This window comes from Ovis aries, chromosome 1 (assembly GCF_016772045.2).
Source record: "Ovis aries strain OAR_USU_Benz2616 breed Rambouillet chromosome 1, ARS-UI_Ramb_v3.0, whole genome shotgun sequence".
NCBI classification, from domain to species: domain Eukaryota; kingdom Metazoa; phylum Chordata; class Mammalia; order Artiodactyla; family Bovidae; genus Ovis; species Ovis aries.
Window position 1 is genome coordinate 204,221,849 of NC_056054.1, and position 26,904 is coordinate 204,248,752.

General features: G+C 40.8%; 1 protein-coding gene across 4 annotated transcripts in view; it reads right to left on the bottom strand.

The window, feature by feature from the left end:
- Positions 1-20,879: 20,879 nt before the first annotated feature.
- KLHL24 (kelch like family member 24) overlaps positions 20,880-26,904 on the bottom strand; it is a 37,009-nt gene continuing 30,984 nt past the window's right edge. For all 4 annotated transcript variants that reach the window (XM_012098166.5, XM_042233885.2, XM_042233869.2 and 1 more), the window contains one exon: positions 20,880-25,853. In XM_012098166.5, the coding sequence (XP_011953556.1) occupies positions 25,653-25,853 (201 nt within the window). In that variant the 3' untranslated portion in view covers positions 20,880-25,652. The remainder of the gene's footprint in view (positions 25,854-26,904) is intronic.

Below are 26,904 nucleotides of genomic sequence, written 5' to 3' on the forward strand. Positions count from 1 at the left end.
ATCTCAGCTGTAATATGATTTGATTGTGGTAGAATCTAGACAATGTAAAAAGGGAAATGTATAAGAACAGTTCTCCTTTAACTTCTGGGTCAAGTTTTAAAGACTGAAGACTTCTGATTCTAATTTGGTTACATTTCCTATGTCTTTCATCAGCTGTTAGGTGTCTAGTTAATATAATACTGTGATATTTTCATTTATTATTTAGACTTCCCTGGTGACTCAGACAGTTAAGCGTCTGCCTACAATACGGGAGACCCTGGTTTGATCCCTGGGTGGGGAAGATTCTCTGGAGAAGGAAATGGCAACCCACTGTTTTTAAATTGGTTTTCCACACTATAGCTCTCTATTATTAAAGATAAATAATGATGTGAGTGCTGAATATTTGTTGACAGAATTCTTTATATCCTTTAGTTTTCTTGATAATATTTACTTGTATTATCCTGTTAGCTTTTTTTTTTTTTTTTTTTTTTAGTATTTGTTTACTTTATTTGGCAGCACTGGGTCTTAGTTGTGGTACACAGGATCTTTAGTTGAGGCATGAAAATGCTTAGTTGTAGCATGTCAAACCAGAGATCAAATTGCCAACATCCTCTGGATCATCGAAAAAGCAAGAGAGTTCCAGAAAACATCTATTTCTGCTTTCTTGACTATGCCAAAGCCTTTGACTGTGTGGATCACAATAAACTGTGGAAAATTCTGAAAGAGATGGGAATACCAGACCACCTGACCTGCCTCTTGAGAAACCTGTATGCAGGTCAGGAAGCAACAGTTAGAACTGGACATGGAACAACAGACTGGTTCCAAATAGGAAAAGGAGTGCATCAAGGCTGTATATTGTCACCCTGCTTATTTAACTTCTATGCAGAGTACATCATGAGAAATGCTGGGCTGGAAGAAGCAGAAGCTGGAATCAAGATTGCTGGGAGAAATATCGATAACCTCAGATATGCAGATGATACCACCCTTATGGCAGAAAGTGAAGAAGAACTAAAGAGCCTGTTGATGAAAGTGAAAGAGGAGAGTGAAAAAGTTGGCTTAAAGCTCAACATTCAGAAAACGAAGATCATGGCATCCGGTCCCATCACTCCATGGGAAATAGATGGGAAACAGTGGAAACAGTGGCAGACTTTATTTTTGGGGGCTCCAAAATCACTGCAGATGGTGACCGCAGCCATGAAATTAAAAGACGCTTACTCCTTGGAAGAAAAGTTATGCCCAACCTAGATAGCATATTCAAAAGCAGAGATATTACTTTGCCAACAAAGGTCCATCCTAGTCACAGCTGTGGTTTTTCCAGTGGTCATGTATGGATGTGAGAGTTGGACTGTGAAGAAAGAAGCACCGAAGAATTGATGCTTTTGAACTGTGGTGTTGGAGAAGACTCTTGAGAGTCCTTGGACTGCAAGGAGATCCAGCCAGTCCATCCTAATGGAGACCAGTCCTGGGTGTTCCTTGGAAGGACTGATGCTGAGGCTAAAGCTCCAATACTTTGGCCACCTCATGCGAAGAGTTGACTCGTTGGAAAAGCCTTTGATGCTGGGAGGGATTGTGAGCAGGAGGAGAAGGGGACGACAGAGGATGAGATGGCTAGATGGCATCACTGACTCAATGGACATGAGTTTGGGTGAACTCCGGGAGTTGGTGATGGACAGGGAGGCCTGGCATGCTGCGATTCATGGGGTCGCAAAGAGTCAGACACGACTGAGCGACTGAAGTGAACTGAGCTTGTCAAATCTAGTTCTCTGACCAGAGATCAAACTCAGGCCTCCTGCATTGGGAGCATGGAGTCTTAGCCACTGGACTACCAGAGAAGTCCCCATATCAGGTTTCAGAAATCAGTCACTGCCCAAAGTGCTATCCTGTTGACCCAGATGTTAGGAGTCTTATTCGGCCTTCACCTCAGTACACCCAAAGGCATATTGTGGGATGTTGTGCCTATAATCAGATCTCACCTTCTTCCTACACCAGTGAACAGGGTGTTTTAGTTGGGAAGAGAAATCTTGTATAGGTTGAGCTTGGCAGTGAGACATACCATGGCATAATAACTTTTATTCTTCAAACATTTCCAAACTCTTATACCTTGTATGGCCATTATGTTTCTCCTATTTTTACAAAATGCTTTATTCATATGTTCAGAGTAAACTCATCCAGGTTTGGTGTCCCCAGCTGAGCAGCAGATAATGTCCAGACAGTCATAAATGTGCCTAGAGAAGAATTGTGCCCATTATAAAAGGAACAAACGTCGGGGAAACTGCCAGGATTTGCTGGGCTGCTTTGTATTCTATTCATTATAGATAACACCAAGTGGAGAATTTGAATGGTCAGAGTTTGTGTGGAGAATGAGCTTGGATCTTCATGGCCCAGAATGAAGGCAGTCTGTTTTAGAGTTTTAAAAATATATGTAATAATAATACTGGGAATGATAGCTGGGAGCTTTTTTGCTTTTTTTAAAAAAACTCTTGATCCTATACTGCTTGTACAATGTTGCTGTTTATATTTTGTGTAAAAGAGTTATTTGTGCAGAAGCGTAAGTCGCAGAGAGAAGCTGTGCCTCTCCTCAGCCCCTGCCTCATCACTGGGTTTCTCTCCGTTTAGGTGTGGCAGGCACAGCAGTTTGGCAGATGTACAACCACTACCAACCCTCCTCCCTTGCCTTCTTCTGTTGAAGCCGGGGTTAAACACTCAATTTCCTCCCCTCCCTTGCAGCCAGGAGTGACTGTGTGACTCAGTTCCAGACAAGAGAACTTGGCCAAGTTCAAAGAATATAAAGAGAGACTCCCGCAAAAGGGGGAGAGTTGTAGCTAGTCCTGCCTTGGCCTCTCTGTCCCATTCTTCCTGCCTTGAATTTGGATGTCACGTCTGAAGGTATGGTAGCCATTCTTCAACCTTGGAGTTAGAAGCCAACACCTTAAAAATGGCACAGAAAGAAAGCAGGAGCCTGGGTCTTCTATGATGGTAGCAGGCCTGGATTACCAACTTGCCGTATAAGAAAAATATCACTTGTTTCTTTAAACAACCTGTGGCCAGACTTTTCTGTTGTTTTAGCCAAACACATTGCTATATGATACACATTCGTATATTCCTACATGAGATTTCTTCAGCGTGCTGCTTTCCTGTTTTCCTCAGCTCTTTCTCACTCTCCAGCCCCAGCTCCTCTTTCTCTGCCTACGCCTGAATGCTGAGATTTCTGTGTTTTCTGTCCTTGGTCTGTTCTCACTTCTTAAATAATTTTCTCCACGGGCACAGCTTCAACTACCTCTTATGTACCAACAAGTTCCAAATCTAGATCATGGACTTAGGCCTCCAACCTGAACCTGGACCATTATTTTCAGTGCATTTACAACCTTTCACTTTATGACCCTGGAGCAAATTGAGCCTGTTCATGATTAAATTCATCCCCCACCCCCTACCCCCTGCCATCCAAGGCTTACTTTTCTCCTTTCTCTTACTATTTTGATCATTTTCACCACCCACTCAGTTACCTGAGATACACACTTTGGAACCATCCACTCCTTGTTTACCCTCACAGGTAATATCCGATTAGTCTTTAGGTGTTACTGAATCCTTCTCCTAAATTCTTCTTAGGTCAGCTCTCTCCTTCATTTCTTCCGCCATTGCCCTTGTCCAGGCACCCACCCTCTGCTCATGGACTTCCTCTCCTCCCACTTGCTTGTGCTGCCTTCCTACTCTCCCTATCTACTATGTCTCAACTGCTTTGGTCAGCTTTCTACTACACAGATCTGATCACTTCACTTTACTATTAAAAATACCTCCCAGTGACCCAGCCCCATTACCTAGAGCCAGTGGTTCTCAAATTTAATGTGCATCCACATTACCTAAAGGACTTGTTTGAAGATAGGTTGCTGGGCTCCTGCTCCAGAGTTTCTGACTCAGTAGGTCTGGGGTGGGTCCTAAAATGTGCATTCCTAACAAGTTTGGGGAAGGTGCTGATCAGGAACCACGTTCTGAGCACCACTGGCCTAGGCTAAAATTAAAACTCATTAACATCTGGTTTAAAATCATTTACAACCTACTCTCCCAGTTTCTGGCTGTTGCTTACCACATTCTCTAAGTTTGTTTGTTTTTTGACCACACTGCATTCGGGATCTTAGTTCCCTGAAGGGATACAGCCCGTTCCCCTTGCAGTGAAAGCATAAGAGTCTTGACTACTAGACCACCAGGGAAGTCCCCATAAGTTACTTCTGAAGTCATCTTCCACTATTATGTCAAGCTCTTGATTGTTCTCTGCCTCTCGTCTAGAATGCACATCCCCTTCCCATTCCTGGCAAACTCTCTACCGTTTTTTCAAGGAAAGTCCAGCTCTGGCCTTCCGGTCTGAAGACTTAATTTACTGCTCCCTCCTCTACACTCCTTTGACACTTCATACAAAGGGTATGAAGACTTCATAGTCCTGCTACCTAACCAATGGTCCTCAACCAGTACTAGGGCCACTACGGGAGCCTGTAGAAAAGCAGAGATTCAGGCTCTATCCCAGACCCACTGAATCAGAATCTACAATTTAACAGAATCTCCAGATGACTCCCATGCAACTGAAGTATGAGAAACACTGCCCTGCAGGGCCTTGCCCGAGGCGTTCTGATAGATGCTCCAATGACAGTATTTCCTTTAATTCCTTCAGGAATCCCACAGCTCATTATTATTGTCCATGATTTATAATAGAGGAAGCGGAGGCTGGTAGTAGCAGAGCTGGGATTCAAACCCTGGGCCATCTGGCTTCAAAAATCTGCTCTGGCTCTACTTACAATACCCATTGTGCCTGTTACAGGTCTTCACATGTAGTATTGTAATTATCTATCCATAAGTCTGCCTCCCTGTCCACATAAGGAGATGCTGAGCAGGGTAAAATCCTATTGCTTCTAGACTCAGGGAAGAAAATTGCACTGGAAACAAGGAAGAACCTTTGTTCTTTCTCACTCTCAAGTACAGTTCTAATAGCGACTTGGGGTAGGATGAGGTTCTTGAAAGAAAGAATTTATATAGTTTTAAAAAAATATAGTGGCTTTATTAGATATAATTCATATATCATGTAATTAACTCATTTAAAAGTGTACAATTCAATGGTTTGTAGTATATTCACAGAATTATGCAACCACCACCCCAAAACAAACCACATGCCAATTGGCAGTCACTCTCCATTTCCTGAGACCCTCCACCTCTAGGCAACAACCAATCGACCCCTGTCTCTGTAGATTTGTCTATTCTGAATGTTTCATATGAATGGAATTTTACAATAAGTGGCCTTTTGTTGTTGGCTTCTTTCACTTAGCATAATGTTTTTAAAATTCAGCCATGTTGTAGCATGAATCAGTTCTCTGTCCCTTTTTATTGACGAATAAAATTCTACTTTTTATTTATCCATTCATTGGTTGATAGACATTTGAGTTGCTTCCACCTTTGGGCTATTACAAATAATACTGTTATAAGCATTGATGTTTAAGTTTTGATGTGGATATATGTTTTTATTTCTCTTGGGCACTCACCAGAAGCTGGGTTATATGGTAACTCTATGTTTGACTTTTTGCAGAACAACTAGACTGTTTTCCAAAGCAGCTGTACTGCTTTAAATACTCAGCAGCTGTGTATGAGAATTCCATTTTTCCTACATGCTTGTCATCATTTGTTATGTCTTTTTAAAAAAATCCAATTTATCTAAACTAAAAGCCCCCCCAAACCCAAAAGCCTGTCTTTTTTTATTCCATAATAGCTAATGATATTGAGCACCTTTGCTTATTGGCTGTTTGTATATCTTCTTTGAAGAAATATCTACTCAGATCTTTTGCCTATTTTGAAATTGGGTTTTTTATTTTATTTTATTGAGTGGTAAGTTCTTTATATGTTGTGGGTTGAATTGTGTCTCTTTCAAAGTATATGTTGGTATCCTAGCCCTCAATACCTCAGAATATGACTTTATTTGGAGATAGGGTCTTTACATATGTAACCAAAATAAAATGGAGTTTTATGGTGGAGGTTAATCTAATACTGTGGGTATCCTTATAAAAAGGGGGAAACTTGGACACAGAGAGACATGCACACAAGTAGAACATTATGTGAAGATAAAGGCAGAGAACAGGGTGATGTAGCAGAGGGTAAGAAATGCCACAGACTGACAGAAAATACCAAGGCACTAGGTGAGTGGCACAGAATATTATCGTCTTGAGAGTCCCTAGAAGAAATCAACCCCACCAATACCTTGATCTCAGACTTCTTTCCTCTAAAACTTGAGACAATAAATTTGTGTTGTTTAAGCTTCCCAGTCTGTGATATCTTCTTATGGCAGTCTTAGGAGACTACTACACTATACAAACACTAGATACAAGTCCCTTATCAGATAATATGATTTACAAACATTTTCTCCCATTCTGTGGATTGCCTTTTCAATTTCTTGATGGTATCCTTTGAACACAGAAGTTTTAAACTTTCATGAAGTTCAATTTAGTTTTGACTCCTTTGCAGTTGTTGGTTTTCGAGGCCAGCCTTTTAGATTTATTCTGATCCTTAGAGGGTCTTCTTAGCTGTTTTTTCCCCCCTGATTCTCACTGGTAATCTAGCTGGCCTGTCATGTCATCTGTTGATATCTTGACACTACCAGCATCCTCTTAACTGTTTACCTTCATTGTTTTCTAAAGCTCCCTTAGGCTTGAACATCCCCATACTCTGTTAGAAATTAAAAACAAAACAAAACAAAACAAAAAACCAGTCAGCTTTACAAGTCGGGTGCTTGGCCTGATTTTTTGGTGTAGACCTTCTGCCATAGACATAGGGACTGGTTAGAGGAAGGATGCTTCTGCCTCTCAGCGATATTCACCTGGAAATTAGCGATATTCACTAAGACAGAGCTGTGGGGGCTGAGACATGCTGGTGGCCTCCCTCTCACATGGAGGCTTCTTTGCCTGGGAGCAGGTGAGCCCCATCTTCTTTTTAAAAAAATAATTTTATTTATTTACGGTTGCCCTGGGTCTTCAGTGCCGCACTGGCTTTTCTCTAGTTGCTGCCCAGCGGGGGCTACTCTCTAGTTGCTATGTGCCAACTTCTGATCATGGTGGCCTCTCTTGTTGTGGATCATGGGCTTTAGGGCACATGGGCTTCAGTAGTTGCAGTACACTGACTCAGTAGTTGTGGTTTCCAGGCTCCAGAGCACAGGCTCAACTGTTGCAGCACGTGGGCTTAGCTGCTCTGCGGCATGTGGGATCCTCCTGGCCCAGGGATCGAATCTGTGTCTCCTGAATTGGCAGGCGAATTCTTACCCACTGGGCCACCAGGGAAGCCCAAGCCCCATCTTCTTGATCACATCCACTTGGAGTGTAGCTTCTGTAATATTGAGTTGAGGGGGAAGGGAGAGGTAGAGAATGTATAGTGGTTTAAGTGCTACAGACCCTCTTCTTACAAAAGAACAAAGTTTTAGCAAATTTTCTTGAATAAGTTTTTTCACTTATTATATGCCCTTAGAATATTTTCTAGAGACTTTAAATATTTTTTAAATAATTTTCACCAGTTACAATTATTTTGCTGACGTGGGGGGTCCATGGAATTCTTCACAACACTATTCTGAAAGTAATTTATATGCTTTTGATAAAAATGGGACCATTGCAGATGTGGAGGTAGGTGTACAGGTGCAGGTTAGGGATAGTAGTAGTGGGGTAAATCAGGAACAGAAGATTGGGTAACAATCCATCAGGACTTCCACTTAGCAGAGCAAGAAAGAAGAAAGAAGTATGAACCAAGCCAGGGATCATTAAAAACTTTGGAGGCTTTACGGCTTCTCTAGTCCTCTATTTTTCAATTAGTCTCTTCTGCTCCCCATAGTGATTATCAGTTAAATAAATATTCATCACCTACTCTGTGCCAGGCACTTTGCCAGGTCCTAGGGATAGAGTTAGGTTAACAAGACAGCCTTAGTCCTTGCCTTCAATAAGTGAAAAATAAATCCATTTGGGGAACCAGGAAAGGCATCAGAGATGAGGTAGCATTTGATCTGGACTCAGAAGTAAGGAGAAAGTTACTACTGAACCTATATTTAGACAGAAACCCAAAACCTAATAATAAGGTCAGGGAAAGTCACTGTTATGTAAGATACCAGGAAATCATTAAAAATATTATTTAGCACATACAGATAAGATTTTTTTAGTTCTATGCAAATTCAAAATAGGCCATTTGTCATTGGCACACTACCTTCTAGCCACTTTCTCTTTTTCACTTTCCAGCGACCTCAGTCTTTCCAAAACTGCCTACTAAGGCAGCTTACCCCAGCTGATCCTTTCCTCTAAGCTGGATTTTTGGCTAGATTCTTAAACCTCACCAAACAAGAGGTGGTTCTTGATTTTAAACAGTCGATTATCTGGGAGAGGGAGGTAAAGAGTCAAGTAAACAGAAAAGTACTCTCACGGATACATGTAAAAGAAGTAATGGGGGCACGTAAGAGCTCATCTGGGATTATTACCAAACCAAATTTGGGTCTGCTTGCCTGTGTGCAGTAAAGCCACAGACTTACTGGCACTGGCTGGTGGTGCAGGAAAGTGCAGCATTTATTACAAGGCCAAGCAAGGAGTCCAGGACACACTAGCGCTTAAAAGACCCGAATTCTATGAAGGCTTTCAGGAAAAAGGTGAGCTGTGTGGTCAGCTTGTGGAGAGTCTTCTGATTGGTTGGTAGTTAGGTAAGTGAGAGTCAACATCATCAACCTGGTACCAACTGCTCTGGGATCTACGAGCTTGTGGGAAGCATACGGTTAACTTCTTCCACTTGGTGGGGGTTTCAGTATCTGCAAAACAGCTCAAAGGACATGGCTTAGAATATTATCTATAGCTCTTGGGGAGGAAAGGTCCTCAACTTTGTTTATTGCCTAAACTATTGGTATTTTGTCTTGCTTGACTGTTTTCTTTTCTGTGTTTCCTCACTTGTTTGATTAAATTTATTCTTTGATTAAAGTTTCTGGAGAGGGAGGGAGTTCCTGTTCTTGGAGGGCCCCATAGGGTCCTGCTTGGTTACAGGATGGGAAGAGGGTGATCACGGAAACTCCCCTGAGGAAGTGAATCCTAGTTCTTTCAGAGAATAGGGGGGAGATAGCTAGAGGCCAGGCATTCCAGGAGAAGGAGGCTAAGGCAGAGAGATGGGTAAGTCCATGAAGCATTCCTCCTCTCCCTCCACCCCACCCAAGATTTTGGGGATTCCACACTGCATTTATTTTGACAAGAAACAAAGCTTTCCTCTCCGTAAGGAATTCAAGTCTCCCTCTCTGTGTGTCTCTCTCTTCATGTGTGTCTTTGTCTTTGTTTCTCCCTTTGGCCCTTAGCAGCCAGTGAGGTGCTTGAACTGGTGTTAGCTAATTGAGTGTTTCCACCGGGGATTTCAATCGAGAAGTCTGTGAGGTAAAGATACACTTATTAGCAGGGTGGATAGTTAGGGATGTTTTATCCTGATTATTTCTGCTTAAAGAACATTTTGTGTATCTTGCTTCACTGCTCTCTAGAGCTGCCCCAGTTTATGCCTATTTTCCACGTATGACACTTGGCTGTTTCATCAACTCTGTGAGCCTCAGCTATCTTTCAATAAATCCTCTGTTCAGATAGTATTGTTTCAGTTGCATGGCAACAAGGAATTTTGATCTTAGGCAAACCACTTGGAAAGCTCTTCCATACAAGGAATGATGAAAGCTTGAAACTAAGGCATTGGTAGGGAGGATGGGAAGTTAGACAGACAGATTTAGATATAAAGAAGAAGAATTCCTGGCACAAAGTAGGTATTCAATATTTAAAGAATGGTTGAATAACAGGAAAAATTGCTTGTCGAATTAATTCTCGGCTCCTGGTTTTGATAATCGGTCAATTTTGTTGCTATCAAACAGAAAAGGAAATATAAGATAACTCTTTTTGGAAAAAGACGTTTTTGAGTTTCAGGTTCTAGTAGTTCCATATTATGGACTCACACATAAATCTCTAGAAAGTATTTGGATAAAAGTATCCTGTCTGAAGATAGATTTAGGATCTATCTAATTTAGATTTAGGATCTAACTAATACAGTTGTAACTGAAACCATAGCAGTGGAAAAAATTACCCAGGAGAATTACTGACAGGGTGGGAAGAAAGCCAGATGATTGAGAATTTAGGGCAGAGGTGGAGGAAGAGCCCATGAAAGAGAAGGAAAAGTATGACTACAGTCAAGATAGGAGAATGTTATCAAGAGCATCAAATTTGTTAAATAAGATAAGGGGTTAGAATTTAGCAACAAAGATGCAATTGGAGCTCTTGGCAAATGTGATTTTTGTAGTGGTGAGTATGTGAGCCAGATAGTGGTATATCAAGAAGTGAGGCAAAGGAGAGACTTTAAAACTTTAAGAGTTCTTTTAAAGACTTTAAAAAGAGGGTAGAGTCAGAACGGCTTCCCTGGTGTAGCTGGTAAAGAACCTACCTGCTAATGCAGGAGATAAAAGAGATACCAGTTCAATCCCTGGGTTGGGAAGATACCCTGGAGAAGGAAATGACAACCTATTCTGTGTTTTTTGCCTGGGAAATCCCATGGACAGAGGAGCCTGGTGGGCTACAGCCCATGGGGTTACAAAGAGTCAGACATGACTGAGCACACACAGAGTCAGAAAGGAACTTGGGGCTACAGAAGGATTTTTAAAATGGGAAAGGCTAGAGTATGTTTAAATGCCATGGGAAAGCGCTCATAGAGAGGTTGAAAATCAGAGGAGGAGGTCGAAGGAACTCCCTAAGATGCTACATGAATGAGATTCAGAGTTCAAATGAAGGAGGGGCACCTAAATCCTGAAGAACAGAGAGGGCAGGAAATAACTATGGGAGGAGAGGTTCTACTTCATGTCCTTTGTCTTTGAAAGAGAAAGCAAGATCAACTGCTGAGAACTGAAGATAGTGGCATACATCTGGAGAGTGGTGAGTGAGCTCTTATAGAGAGAGGAAAGAGAAGAGAGGAGGTCCGTACTGAAATCTGGCCAAGAAGTCTTGCCCAGTTGAAGCTGGGGATCACACAATTTTAGAGGTATAAATTAGGTGATGTTCTCCACTTGTGATCAATAGTTTGTGAGAAGGAGAGTTCAGTTCAGTTCAGTCGCTCAGTCGTGTCCGACTCTTTGTGACCCCATGAATCACAGCACACCAGGCCTCCCTGTTCATCACCATCTCCCGGAGTTCACTCAGACTCATGTCCATCGAGTCCATGATGCCATCCAGCCATCTCATCCTCTGTCGTCCCCTTTTCCTCCTGCCCCCAATCCCTCCCAGCATCAGAGTCTTTTCCAATGAGTCAACTCTTCTCATGAGGTGGCCAGAGTACTGGAGTTTCAGCTTTAGCATCATTCCTTCCAAAGAAATCCCAGGGTTGATCTCCTTCAGAATGGACTGGTTGGATCTCCTTGCAGTCCAAGGGACTCTCAAGAGTCTTCTCCAACACCACAGTTCAAAAGCATCAATTCTTCGGCACTCAGCCTTCTTCACAGTCCAACTCTCACATCTATACATGACCACAGGAAAAACCATAGCCTTGACTAGATGGACCTTAGTCGACAAAGTAATGTCTCTGCTTTTGAATATGCTATCTAGGTTGGTCATAACTTTCCTTCCAAGGAGTAAGCGTCTTTTAATTTCATGGCTGCAGTCACCATCTGCAGTGATTCTGGAGCCCCCAAAAATAAAGTCTGACACTGTTTTCCCATCTATTTCCCATGAAGTGATGGGACCGGATGCCATGATATTCATTTTCTGAAAGTTGAGCTTTAAGCCAACTTTTTCACTCTCCTCTTTCACTTTCATCAAGAGGCTTTTAGCTCCTCTTCACTTTCTGCCATAAGGGTGGTGTCATCTGCATATCTGAGGTTATTGATATTTCTCCCAGCAATCTTGATTCCAGCTTGTGTTTCATCCAGTCCAGTGTTTCTCATGGTGTACTCTGCATATAAGTTAAATAAGCAGGGTGACAATATACAGCCTTGACATACTCCTTTTCCTATTTGGAACCAGTCTGTTGTTCCATGTCCAGTTCTAACTGTTGCTTCCTGACCTGCATACAGATTTCTCAAGAGGCAGGTCAGGTGGTCTGGTATTCCCATCTCTTACAGAATTTTCCACAGTTTATTGTGATCCACACAGTCAAAGGCTTTGGCATAGTCAATAAGGCAGAAATCGATGTTTTTCTGGAACTCTCTTGCTTTTCCATGATCCAGCGGATGTTGGCAATTTGATCTCTGGTTCCTCTGCCTTTTCTAAAACCAGCTTGAACGTCAGGGAGTTCACGGTTCACGTATGGAAGAGAAGGCCAATCATTGGGTTGATATATTTGGAGGTGGTAGAGTAAGTGGAATGGGAAATCAAAAGGGTGAGTAAATTTTGAGTGCTGGTAAGAGTGTGGGAATAACACTGTGATGATAGAATGCAGGCTGGGAAGGGATAATGAGTAGCACAGGGGCCTGCATGAAGAGGCTTTCAGTTCAGTTCAGTTCAGTCGCTCAGTCGTGTCCGACTCTTTGCAACCCCATGAATCGCAGCACACCAGGCCTCCCTGTCCATCACCAACTCCTGGAGTTCACCCAGACTCATATCCATCGAGTCAGTGATGCCATTCAGCCATCTCATCCTCTGTCGTCTCCTTCTCCTCTTGCCCTCAATCCCTCCCAGCATAGAGTCTTTCCCAATGAGTCAACTCTTTGCATGAGGTGGCCAAAGTACTGGAGTTTCAGCCTCAGCATCATTCCCTCCAAAGAAATCCCAGGGCTGATCTCCTTCAGAATGGACTGGAAATCTAGATAAGCTCATAGGAAAGTTATAGAATGTAAGAGATGGAAGGAAAGGAGGACTGTGGCAAAAGACAGACTTTATCTTATTTCTTTAAAATTAATTTTTGTTGGAATGTAATTGCTTTACAATGTTGCATTAGTTTCTCAGTTCAGTTCAGTCGCTCAGTTGTGTCTGACTCTTTGCGGCCCCATGAATTGCAGCACACCAGGCCTCCCTGTCCATCACCAACTCCCGGAGTTCACCCAAACTCATGTGCATCATATCGGTGATGCCCTCCAGCCGTCTCATCCTCTGTCGACCTCTTCTCCTCTTGCCCCTAATCCCTCCCAGCATTAGGGTCTTTTCCAATGAGTCAATTATTCGCATGAGGTGGCCAAAGTATTGGAGTTTCAGCCTCAGCATTAGTTTCTACTGTATAGCAAAATGAATCAGTCATACATATACATATATCCCCTTTTGGACTTTCTTCCCATTCAGATCACCACAGTGCATTAAGTAGAGTTCTCTGCACTATACAGTATGTGCTAATTATCCATTTTATACATAGGCTTCCCAGGTGGCACAGTGGTAAAGAATCTACCTGCCAATGCATGAGACTCAAGAGATGAGGGATTGATCCTGCTCCAGTATTCTTGCCCGGAAAAATTCCATGGACACTGTGCTGTGCTGTGCTTAGTCACTCAGTCGTGTCCAACTCTTTACCACTGCAAGGACTGTAGCCCCCCCATGCTCCTCTGTCCGTGGGGATTCTCCAGGCAACAATACTGGAGTGGGTTGCCATGCACTCCCTCAGAGGATCTTCCCAATCCAGGGATCGAAGCCAGGACTCCCACATTGCAGGCAGATTCTTTACCCTCTGAGTCACCAGGGAAGCCCAAGAATACTGGAATCCCTTCTTCAAGGGATCTTCCTGACCCAGGAATTAACCGGGGTCTCCTGCATTGCAGGCTGATTCTTTACCAGCTGACCTACCAGGGAAGCCTGAGCACAGCACATACATAGTATCAATAGTATACATATGTCAGTCCCAACCTCCCAACTCCTCCCACAGCCACCCTTTCCCCTTTGGTAATCATACATTTGTTCTCTATGTCTGTACCATTTTTCTAGATTCCACATATATGTGGTAATAGAGGATGAGATGGCTGGATGGCATCACTGACTCGATGGACATGAGTTTGGGTGAACTCCGGGAGTTGGTGATGGACAGGGAAGCCTGGCGTGCTGCGATTCATGGGGTCGCAAAGAGTTGGACATGAATGAGCGACTGAACTGAACTGAACTGATACAATATTTGTTTTTCTTTCTTACTTCACTCTGTATGATGCTCTCTAGGTCCATCCACGTCTCTACAAATGACCCAATTTTTTTCCTTTTTATGGCTAAAGAAAGGCTTTAGAGTTTAAGGTTTCAGAGGAAGAGGGTGATGAAATGATCCAAGGAATGGCCTTGTATGTTAGTTACTTGGAGTGAATGGGAGTGAAGGTCTGCTGACTAGAGGTCAAAACAACCCAAGGCTAGAACAAAGGGATGGGTCCCATATGCTTAAATGCCCCAGGATAATAGCAGAGCAAGATTATGCATCAGAGGTCAAATGTGCTAACAATCTTGTGAATGGTAGGTATAAGGAAACCGAAAGCTGAGAAGTGGAAAATGCAATGAACTAGGCTATTAGTTGTAATGGTATTTCCCTGTCACAGCGAGCAGCCCTTCCCTGACTGCTGTTTTTCCTCACTTGACAGAAAGCTCTGGAGGCCAGGGCCTGCCTTCTTAGATTAATCCCACACTACCTTACCCAGTGCTTGGCAGCAACTGGAAAGAAGAGACCATACCATCTCTGTGCAAAGCGCTGGTTTTGTATTTCCATACGCACAGTTCTCAGTCCCTGGAATCCTGTAAGTTCCTCTATCATACTATATAGAATTTGTCTGTTCACATGCCTGCTTCTCCCATCATTCTATACGCTTTGAGGACAGGGACTCTCACATTCAGTACTGCAATCCCAGAGGAAATGTTCTGCCTGACCCACATTAGCAACTCCAGTATTTATCAAATAAATGAATGAATGCATAAATAAAAGAATCTCTCAGTTGCTGAGGACGACCATTCCTGATTAAGCACCATTGCCAAGTACTAGGCTATGGTCGCTTCTTCCCAGTTGCTGCCAAGCACAGGGTAAGATGCTGTGGGATTCATCAAGTAAGACAGGCCCTCGTCCTCCAGAAGCTTTCTGTAAAGTGAGGAAATACATAGCAATTAGGGAAGGGCAACTTGCTGAAACAGTTCATGCTTTTATATTCTAATTTAATCCTCACAACAAACCTAAGTAGGAAGAGGGGACACTGAAGCCCACAAAGTTTGAATATCTTGCCCAAAGATATCCAAGCAGTAAATGTTAAAGCTGGCATTTGAATACAGTTTTGACTTTAAAACCTGTTTTCACATTATGGTGCCACCAAACCTAATTTAAGTGTAACAACTAGTACTTTTTAGAAAACCAAGTTTGGTGAAGCACTCCACATGCGTGCATGCTGTCACCTCAGTCGTATGTCACTCTTTGCAACCCCATGGTCTGTATCCCACCAGGGTCCTCTGTTCATGGGGTTCTCCAGGCAAGAATACTGGAAGTGAAGTGAAGTGAAGTGAAAGTCGTTCAGTCGTGTCCAACTCTTTGAGACCCCACGGACTATACAGTCCATGGAATTCTCCAGGCCAAGATATTGGAATGGGATCTTCCCTTCTCCAGGGGATTTTCCCAACCCAGGGATCGAACCCAGGTCTCCCACATTGCAGGTCGATTCTTTACCAGCTGAATACCACAGGAATACCACAGGAATACTGGAGGGGGTTGCCATTTCCTCCTCCGGGGGATCTTCCTGAACCAGGGATTGAATCTGTGTCTCCTGCATGTCCTGTGTTGGCAGATGGATTCTTTACCACTGATCCATCTCATTTGGAAGCCCAAATCACTCCACAGCATTAACTTTATCTTTTTTTTTCTAACTTTAACGCAATGATTCCATAGGGAATTTTTTTTTTCCAAATACCATGTTTGCCCTATGTCCTCTGAGAAGCACATACCAAGATGAGATCAAATGTATACAAATTTTAAAAACCTGCCCTTTGAGGGAAAACAGGGAGGAAAAAAGAGAAAAGGCTGGGAGAGCTGTTAAGATTCCAGAAGCAAGTGAAGAAGGAGGGAAAGAATGTTGGATAGCATCTTACCTTGCCAGGTAGTCTAAGGAAGGTTGCACAAAGAAGGGAAGTCCTGGAGCCCAAACCCGCCATCAGAAGAGATCTGTCTCCCAGAAACAGGGTGCCTTTGAATCCCTATTGCAAGTCATTGGCTGAGAGCAGCTGGTAGGGGGTGTGGCCTCAGTGCAAGTGCAAGATGGATTTCAAGGCCAGCAACTGTGGCATCATTCGGTCAATTATGCTCCCTGTGGTTGGAGGTCAGTCAGGCCTATTTCCATATCTGTCCCACGAAGCTGGAAAGCTTCCTGGAGCATTGTCTGTTTTACCTCCTGTTTACTCACCTGCAGACACTGAATTCCTATAAAGTCTTACTCTGTTTGGTATCATCCACATCTCAGTAGAATGGAGTGTGTTAAGCAACATGACCTTCTAAAATATTTTTTCCTCCTTTATCACACAACTGTGTTTTTTCTCTAAATAAAAAGATATGAGTATTCAAAGTCTTGACTCTTCAGAGTGATTGGCACTTTGGTTATATTTCATACTGTATGCATTATTATGCTTATAAAACTATGACTCAAAAATCCTGTTTTAAGGTATATGCAGGCTCTTATATAAAAACCTGAATTGGTGGTTTTATTTACTGAAACATTAAGTATTAATACCTCTGTACTGAGTATGCTATTAAACCATAGAAATGAACACGATCTGTGAGTCATTATAAAGGTGACTGTGTGACAAGAAGTGGTCAATGCTATTGAAAGAAAAGTTCAATGTTATTCCCAGCTCCCCCAGAAACAAGAGGCACAGTATGTCACACAGGGTCAGAGTGGAAGCATCATGTCAGGCAGGAGGCAGAAAGAAATGGGGAGAAAGTGGAGATCAGTCTTTACTGGGGCCTCCATGGGAAAGTCAAGGCAAGGCAGGGTAAAGAGTTTAGGATTGGCTAGTTTGAATAATTCTAGCTGGTTTGGGAACATAGTGGGTGGTTCTTAGTCATCTGGTATCTGGACTCAGGGTGATTTAGGACTCAGGGTGATTTAGGGCACAGGAAATGTTGGCTTGATGTATGAGAGTTAAAGGAGGCAGTTGGAGGTTTGGATAGGAGATTGGTTGGTCTATGTATGAAAACTGGGCTCACTAACAAGCTGCTTACTTGCCTCTAGGAATAAGCTCGTCCTGGGAGGAACAGTCTCTCTCGAGCCAGCAAAGTTCCCCAACGATGTCAAGATATCATAAAGAAAATTAACAAGACCCCAACATAATTAGGAGGAAGACATGCCTTTTTATTTTCTTGGTCTCTGTTAACAGTTAATACCAAACACCCTCTTCTAACATGAGAAGAATCTACACATGGACATCACCAGATGGTCAACACTGAAATCAGATTTATTATATTCTTTGCAGCCAAAGATGGAGAAGCTCTATACAGTCAGCAAAACAAGACCAGGAGCTGACTGTGGCTCAGATCTGCTAAGTTGCTTCAGTCATGTCTGATTCTGTGCGACCCCATAAACGACAGCCCAACAGGCTCCCCCGTCCCTGGGATTCTCCAGGCAAGAACACTGGAGTGGGTTGCCATTTCCTTCTCCAATGCATGAAAGTGAAAAGTGAAAGGGAAGTCACTCAGTCGTGTCCGACTCTTAGCGACCCCATGGACTGCAGCCTACCAGGCTCCACCATCCATGGGATTTTCCAGGCAAGAGTACTGGAGTGGGGTGCCACAAACACCTTATTGCCAAATTAAGACTTAAATTGAAGAAAGCAGGGAAAACCACTAGACCATTCAGGTATGACCTAAATCAAATCCCTTATGATTATACAGTGGAAGTGAGAAATAGATATAAGGGATTAGATCTGATAGAGAGTGCCTGAGGAACAATGGACAGAGGTTTGTGATATTGCACAGGAGACATCAATACCATCCCCAAGAAAAAGAAATGCAAAAAAGCAAAATGACTGCCTGAGGAGGCTTTACAAATAGCTGTGAAAAGAAGAGAAGCAAAAAGCAAAGGAAAGATATACCCATTTGAATGCAGAATTCCAAAGAATAGCAAGGAGAGATAAGAAAGCCTTCCTCAGTGATCAATGCAAAGAAATAGAGGAAAACAGGAAAATTAGAGGTACCAAGGGAACATTTCATGCAAAGATGGCTCAATAAAGGACAGAAATGGTAGGGACCTAACAGATGCAGACGATATTAAGAAGAGGTGGCAAGAATACACAGAACTGTACAAAAAAGAACTTCACGATCCAGATAATCATGATGGTGTGATCACTCAGCTAGAGCCAGACATCCTGGAATGTGAAGTCAAGTGGGCCTTAGGAAGCATCACTATGAACAAAGCTAGTGGAGGTGATGGAATTCCAGTTGAGCTATTTCAAATCCTAAAGATAATGCTGTGAAAGTGCTGCACTCAATATGCCAGCAAATTTGGAAAACTAAGCAATGGCCACAGGACTGGAAAAGGTCAGGTTTCATTCCAATCCCAAAGAAAGGCAATGCCAAAGAATGCTCAAACTACTGCACAATTGCACGCATCTCACATGCTAGTAATGCTCAAAATTCTCCAAGCCAGGCTTCAGCAATATGTGAAATGTGAGCTTCCAGATGTTCAAGCTAGATTTAGAAAAGGCAAAGGAACCAGAGGTCAAATCGCCAACATCCGCTAGATCATCGATAAAGCAGGAGAGTTCCAGAAAAAACTTATTTCTGCTTTATTGACTATGCCAAAGTCTTTGTGTGGATCACAATGAACTGTGGAAAATTCTGAAAGAGATGGGAATACCAGATCACCTAACTTGCCTCTTGAGAAACCTGTATGCAGGTCAGGAAGCAACAGTTAGAACTGGACATGGAACAACAGACTGGTTCCAAATAGGAAAAGGAGTTCCTATAGACAAGGCTCTATACTGTCACCCTGCTTATTTAACTTATATGCAGAGTACATCATGAGAAACGCTGGACTGGATGAAGCACAAGCTGGAATCAAGATTGCTGGGAGAAATATCGATAACCTCAGATATGCAGATGACACCATCCTTATGGCAGAAAGTGAAGAACTAAAGAACCTCTTGATGAAAGTGAAAGAGAAGAGTGAAAAACTTGGCTTAAAGCTCAACATTCAGAAAAGTACATGGCATCTGGTCCCATCACTTCATGGCAAATAGACGGGAAACAGTGGAAACAGTGTCTTTTTTTTTTTTTGGCTCCAAAATCACTGTAGATGGTGACTGCAGCCGTGAAATTAAAATACACTTACTCCTTGGAAGGGCTGCTAAGTCACTTCAATCGTGTCCGACTCTGTGCGACCCCATAGATGGCAGCTCACCAGCCTCCCCCGTCCCTGGGATTCTCCAACCTAGATAGCATATTAAAAAGCAGACATGACATAGCCAACAAAGGTCCGTCTAGTCAAGGCATTGTTTTTTCCAGTGGTCATGTATGGATGTGAGAGTTGGACTATAAAGAAAGCTGAGGACAGAACTGATGCTTGTGAACTGTGGTGCTGGAGAAGACCCTTGAGAGTCCCTTGGACTACAAGGAGATCCAACCAGTCCATCCTAAAGGAGATCAGACCTGGGTGTTCACTGGAAGGACTGATGTTGAAACTGGAACTCCAATTATTTGGCCACCTGATACAAGGAGCCGACTCATTTGAAAAGACTCTGATTCTGGGAAAGATTGAGGGCCAAAAGAAGGGGATGACAGAGGATGAGATGGTTGGATGGCATCACCGACACAATGGACATGCATTTGGGTGGACACCGAGAGTTGGTGATGGACAGTGAGGCCTGGTGTGCTGCGGTTCATGGGGCCGCAAAGAGTCAGACACGGCTGAGCGACTGAACAGTTAATAGCTAGCTGAGAGGCAGAGGCAGTTTTAGCCCATTTCCCCCTCTCATTCTGTTAAGAGCACAGGTTATTTTTTAAAGAGAAAATTTAAATCACAAGAGGCTTCTACATTTTACCCAGTGTCCATGATTTTCCAAATACAAGCTAACAATTTTTTCAACTCCTTCCCTGACTGCATACTGCATTTTCTAAAAACAAAATGCACAGAAAAAGAACCAACATTTATATTCTCCTCTGTGCCAGAACTACTCAACATGCAGTTATCCCATAAGCCTGTAAATTGAGTATTATGACTGCATTTCCTAGAACAAGGTAAGTATGGCTCAGAGAGGTTAAACGGCTTTATGGCAGAGCACTATCCACTTTCTAGGTGTGGGTACAGAGGAAATGAGTGAAATGAAAACAGCTTTGCCATTTATCATTTAAGACACTCTTTGCCGTGCTTGGCAACTCAGTCGTGTCCCACTCTGCAACCCCATGGACTGTAGCCCACCAGGCTCCTCTGTCCATGGGGATTCTCCAGGCAAGAATACTGGAGTGAGTCGCCATGCCCTCATTCAGGGAAGACACACTCTTAACTTGCCTTTTTATTTTCGTGGCACAATTTAAAAACTAAGTATAACAAGTTAAGCACTGCTTGTGCTTCTGTAATGCATCTTCTCAAGATTTTACTTTTGCTAACGTAAAGTCAGACATTGCCTCTCTAGTGAACAATGTACCCTCTCTTCAATACCTGGAATAAAATTTAAGTTCTCTACTCTTGATATTACTATAGGGGTATTTTTGAGAGCCAAATTAAAAGAACACTACAGTGCAAATGTGTTGGATCACTTTCGTAATTAAAATTATAAAAAATCATAAAAAAAAGCCACCATTTCCTCACACACACCAAAGGTTTTCAGTTTTTTGTTTGGCTTTCTAGTTACTTTGTGGACATACCAATAAATACATATGTTAACTTGTAATTTCCCCCACTCCTTTTTCAAACAACCACTTGAATATATATTTAAGACACAATTAGATTTTGGTAAATAAAATTTAATACAACTGTAGTCAAGTAATAATGGTTAAAAGACATTGTTTTATTAGATACAACTTTTTAAAAATTAAAGAAAAACTATGCACAAAGTATATTTTAGACGAGACATGAAAGTATTAGTGTGCCGCAACTGATGAATACAAAGAAACATGGAGCATTTTTTTTCACTGTGAAGACTGGAGCATCTGAAAGCAAATGACATCTGGCTGCCACAGGTCTGTACAAGTTGTAAAGCACATTACGCTTTTGTTCAACTCTATAATTGTGTTGTCTTAGATAGCTCCAGAGACTTTCAACAAGATTTAAATAAAGATACCATGGGGTGGGTATTGGGGTAGGAAAGATTAAGAACTTTTTCAAAAGAGATAAATGAAAGAGTCTGTACAGGAAAAACCAAAAAATAGTACCTAAGAATGGAACAAAAATAAGTAGATTTACTTTTTTGATACTGGATGTAGATATTGATGATGTTTACAAGGATTTTTTTCTTAATATCTTAAAAAGCAGCTTGGCATCAAACAAAAAACCTCCCCAAACATAGTAAAACTCCAAACACTGAGCCATTTCCTTAACATTTTCCTTCCTGCCAAGCAACCACATAGCTGATGCTCATTAAACATTTTAAGAGCAATTTATAGGAAATAAGTATGGAACTTATCTAAGGTAAACTTTAGATTTAAAAAAAGGTTGAAACAGAACTAGAGAACTTAAGGCACATAAGCAAATACAGACGCAGTTATTTTGAAAACATTAAAACAAATTCTTTTCTTTGGGACAATATATAAAATAAGTTACAACTACTGCTATTTAAAAAAATTTTTAATGATGATCTTTAGCACTAACTTAATATCTAAGGCAATCACACAAATGTAAAACACCCATAAAAAACATTTTTAAAAAAGTATGAAGTACGTTGACAATGTCTCTGGAATTATCAGTTCACACTTCCGGCTCAAGTGGTTTCTGATACCTAGCATTAGATGTGACAATAAGTATAGCTAGCTAGTCAAACCTGTTGCCTTAAAGGCCAACCAAATTGCCCCATTCTGGTTTCTTGGTATGGTGAATTTATTTATTTAACTAAAAGGAATAATGGGGTGAGGTGATGTAAACCTAGCTTTCAATATAATGCACAGAAATTCTAAAAAAAGGCCAAAATTATGTTGAGGTTAACTGGTGTCTTGAGCTTAGGAAAATAAAGGCAATCCACAGGAAGCCTTTAAGAGACATTATTTTATCACTTGGCACCACATAAATAGCAATTTCTTCTCTTTGAAAATACGGTCTGGAGTAGATGATGTCCTTTCCACATGTAAATCTCAAGAAACAAAAGGCACAAACAATTCAACCCTCTCTTTTCATGTATGGGTTCTCACAGCATTTCTTTTTAAAAAGTCTATTGCCATATCCAGACAACAGGAAAAATAACACACCTGGTTTGTATACTGACAAAAGTAGTAGAATTGAACCTTTGTCTTTCCTGAGTTTCAAAAAGGGTATGACAGTAGAGATACATAAACAATTCATATTCACTAAGAGAAAATGTATCAGTCCACAAACATTTTCATCTAAATATAAAAAAGTGAATGTTTAACCACCACCACATGTGAAGCCCCTTTACCAAACTCAATTTACTCTAGAATTATGAACTGAAAGTTACTTAGATATGGCACTTTAAACACTCCAATTAGGCAAAAATGACAAGTTAATACCCTGAGTATTTACATCATTTTTTAAACACCTGGTTTAAATGGAGTAAATACCTATGTTTCAGTCATCTAGGGAAAAAAAAGTTACTAAAGATCCAATAGGCTACCATTTCATACCTGTGCAGTAAAGTCAGTGGGAAGATTAGAGCAGAAGAGGAAGGTCTTTTTGTTGTAAAAATTAGATCACGTTAGAGCTCACTCACATATAGGAACCACATGAAAAATGATTAAAGTTCATGAAAAAAAAAAAAAGTACATTTCTCTTGATCCACAAAACCTACTTTTGAATTCCTTTCCCACTGAGGTATCGATGGCTATGTCTACCAAACTTGTATCTCCCTCCAATTTGTTTCCTGATCTTGTAAATTGTATGCATTATATAGATTCTGACTGTATGAGTCATCATACTAATATTCATCATATATTTTCGTATGTAAAAGAGTACGCTAGAGAGGCCCAAATTAAAAAAAAAACAACAACAGAACTTCTGGAACTGAATTTAGTAAGACCAACTAATTTTTACTTTATGTTCCTCTGATCAGAAACCAAAAACTGCTAAAATTCTTGATTTTTGTATATATGTGTGTAGATTGAGCATACTATCTATCTACATATATACACATGTATATACATACATACTAACCTAACCCAAAGGCTTATATGAGCATCACAAACCAAAAGAAAATGTCGGCTATGTGATGACAGTATGAATATAATCTGATACCAATTTTGTTGATAAATCCCTTTTGATATACTAATTATACCCTAAAATTCTTCATTATTTTATCTATGCTAACCTCATTATAAAAAATCAGTAAAGGAAGTGAAAGGAAATTAAAGTATCAGTTGGGTAACTTTAAAAATGGTTACTTTAAATTCATAGGATTCAAGCTAAGTTCTTGGTGACCTACTTAACGTAGTTTTAAATTATGTAGAGAAAAAATTTAAAAATATTGGCATAAGGTCCATGTTTAAACAAATTCTGTTTTATAGGATTTCATTTCAAATTTACTATAATAAACACATGAATATTAAAAATAAACATATAACAAAATATAAGTAAATAGTTAATACTTACAAAAGTACTAAAATACAGGTTATACTGAGAAAGGCTTTTCTGTAAGAAAGTGTCTATATTTATGGATGGGCATGACCTTACGAATACACATGAAAATAACAAGTATCATTTGTATAGTCCTCAGCATTTACCAACACTTTTCTCATACATTATCTCACACACCACACAGAATTTCTGAACTAAATAGGTTCCATAACCTACAAAGGGTATGATGCAGAAGTAGATGCTTACTCTAAAATTAAAACAGGTATCCCAATTGTATCTACTATTGTCTTTCAACTAAAATGGTAGAAAACTGGCTTCTGAATTGCTTTGATAATTATCACAAAAAGGTACATATCATTTCAAATTATGATTTGAAAAATAAAAATTCCCTAAAATTTGTTAAGTTTTTTAGAATTTGCCTCACAATCCAGCTAGGCATTAAAGTTGATAGTGTATAGTGTATTTGAAATCTCTGTATCATTCTAAAATGGGAAAAGAAGAGTAAGTTTATCAATGTTAGGTTGTTTGATTACTACTTTGGTTTTAACAAAAATCTGGTGACACTATAATTACATATTTGCATCATTTCTCCTATGGCAAGGAATATATAATTAAGATGTGAGATGACAATAATGCCTGGGAAGTTGAAATAGAGCAGGCTACCTGGAACATCCCTAAAATACCGTAAATTGTGTTTGTCTACCCAGGAATAACAACAATCACTTATGCTGTAGTTCCTGCCATCCCATTTGCCTTAGAAAAAAAAATTTCACACTCTTCTCTGAAAACTAGCAAGCTTTATAAACTGGAGTTGAAACATCTAGACAAAGGCAATTTGATGTAGACAAGTGTGAGAATGTTGATCGCTATTTCACACAATGGGTACCAAATGAAGATTTATCTTAGAAAACTGCTACTACTACTGTTAGTTTCTTCAGATAGTTAACTTTAAAATAAATATGGACCCACTGAGATAGGTGGTCCCTGCTTTATCCTTTAAGGGTAGCTTAACAGTAGAGACTCCCAGGACTTTTAGCTGTTCACAAGAAAATAGGATAACCAGGAAGAGGTCCTCACCCAAAGCACCATTCCAATGAGGTCAAACCCTACTGGGCTAGGGAGAAAATCTGTCCCTGTTTTGCACAAGATAATATTGCAAAGTGGATTTCAGCTCTTCTGCCAGGTTTAAGAAAAGGCGCTTCCCTTAGAGGATTTAGAGATGATACATAAATACTTTTGAGAGCCACAGTGGGTCATTTTTCCTTCAAGGGTCTTAGATAACTTCTTCTTAGGAACTAATCTTTAATTTTAATCCCCATTTTAGGGGGACTTGCTTTTGTATCTTCTCCCCAAAATATCTTTAATATAAGAAAGCAATTCTAAGAATGAAGTCACAATAACTTAGTAATTTATGATACTCAGATCATTGTCATTACTCTTTTATCAATTACAGAAAAAAACCATAATAAAGTTAATCAATTTGGATGTATTTTTTAGTGAAAAAGATTTTTAAAACTGTTTTTTCCCTCCGTAGAATGATTCTAAGCATTCTAAGCATTACATGATTTGACCTAAATGAAAACTTGTCATGCAATTTTCTACATATATATACACACACATACATACTTATATGACAAAATAAGGAATAAACAGTCTTGCAGATAAACATACATAAATGAAGAGACCATTCACAAATTCCTAAACGGTATACAGGCAAACATTATTTCCTATGCCACATAGGCTTTTTTTTTTTTTTTTTTTAAAGAATACTCACAAAGGTACACTCTCACAGCCCAAGCAAAGACCACTATTACCTTCAAAACAAAAATTTTTTTTTCCCCAATTACAGAAAAGGCTTTATTACAGTTTAAAAGATTGGTATTTGGGGGAGAAAGGCACGACAATTATTATTTTTGTTTTTTTGTGCATATGGCATAAAGGAGATAAACCAAGTTCCCACTCTGGAGTTTTTAAAACCTCTCATCTTGGATTGCTGTGGCTTTCTGGGTGAGGTACGCTGGCGTCAGAGCTTGAAGCATTTCTCATTGTATCTGTGAATAGTCACACATCCGTGATAGGACACTGGCCTGGGCATTGCAGCTACCCCTGTGATGATACTTGTGGCAGGATCGTAACAGAGAATAGTGTCTGTAGCTTCTCCATTTTCCCGTCTTCCACCCAGGATATATATTTTACCATTACATACAGACATACCACAGTTTTCCTGTTGAACCAAATTTTAAAAAAAAATTAACTGTTGACCTTAAGGAATTTGACAGCAAATGGAAAAGTAAAATTAGACATGTTGGAGAAATACCAATAACCTCAGATATGCAGCTGACACCACCCTAATGGCAGAAAGTGAAGAGGAACTAAAAAGCCTCTTGATGAAAGTGAAAAAGGAGAGTGAAAAAGTTGACTTAAAGCTCAACATTCAGAAAACTAAGATCATGGCATCCGGTCCCATCACTTCATGGGAGATAGATGGGGAAACAGTGGAAACAGTGGCAGACTTTATTTTGGGGGGCTCCAAAATCACTGCAGATGGTGACTGCAGCCATGAAATTAAAAGACGCTTACTTCTTGGAAGGAAAGTTATGACCAACCTAGACAACGTATTCAAAAGCAGACACATTACTTTGCCAACAAAGGTCTGTCTAGTCAAGGCTATAATTTTTCCAGTGGTCACGTATGGATGTGAGAGTTGGACTGTGAAGAAAGCTGAGCGCCGAAGAAAGCTGAGCGCCGAAGAATTGATGCTTTTGAACTGTGGTGTTGGAGGACTCTTGAGAGTCCCTTGGACTGCAAGGAGATCCAACCAGTCCATTCTGAGGGAGATCAGTCCTGGGTGTTCTTTGGAAGGACTGACGCTAAAGCTGAAACTTTAGTACTTTGACCACCTCATGTGAAGAGTTGACTCATTGGAAAAGACTCTGATGCTGGGAGGGATTGGGGGCAGGAGGAAAAGGGGACGACAGAAGAGGAGATGGCTGGATGGCATCACCAACTCGATGGACATGAGTTTGGGTGAACTCTGGGAGTTGGTGATGGACAGGGAGGCCTGGCGTGCTGTGGTTCATGGGGTTGCAAATAGTCGGACATGACTGAGCGACTGAACTGAACTGAACACAGTCAAAAGGGAGAAAAGAAATAAGTTCCCTTTTGCCCAACTCCTGCTCTATGTGTGAATACTAGATAAATCTGCATGGGTGAAGGGAGTGTTAAAACAGAATAAATGTCAGTAATTGGGGTCAAGATATGGGCAGCAAACTGGG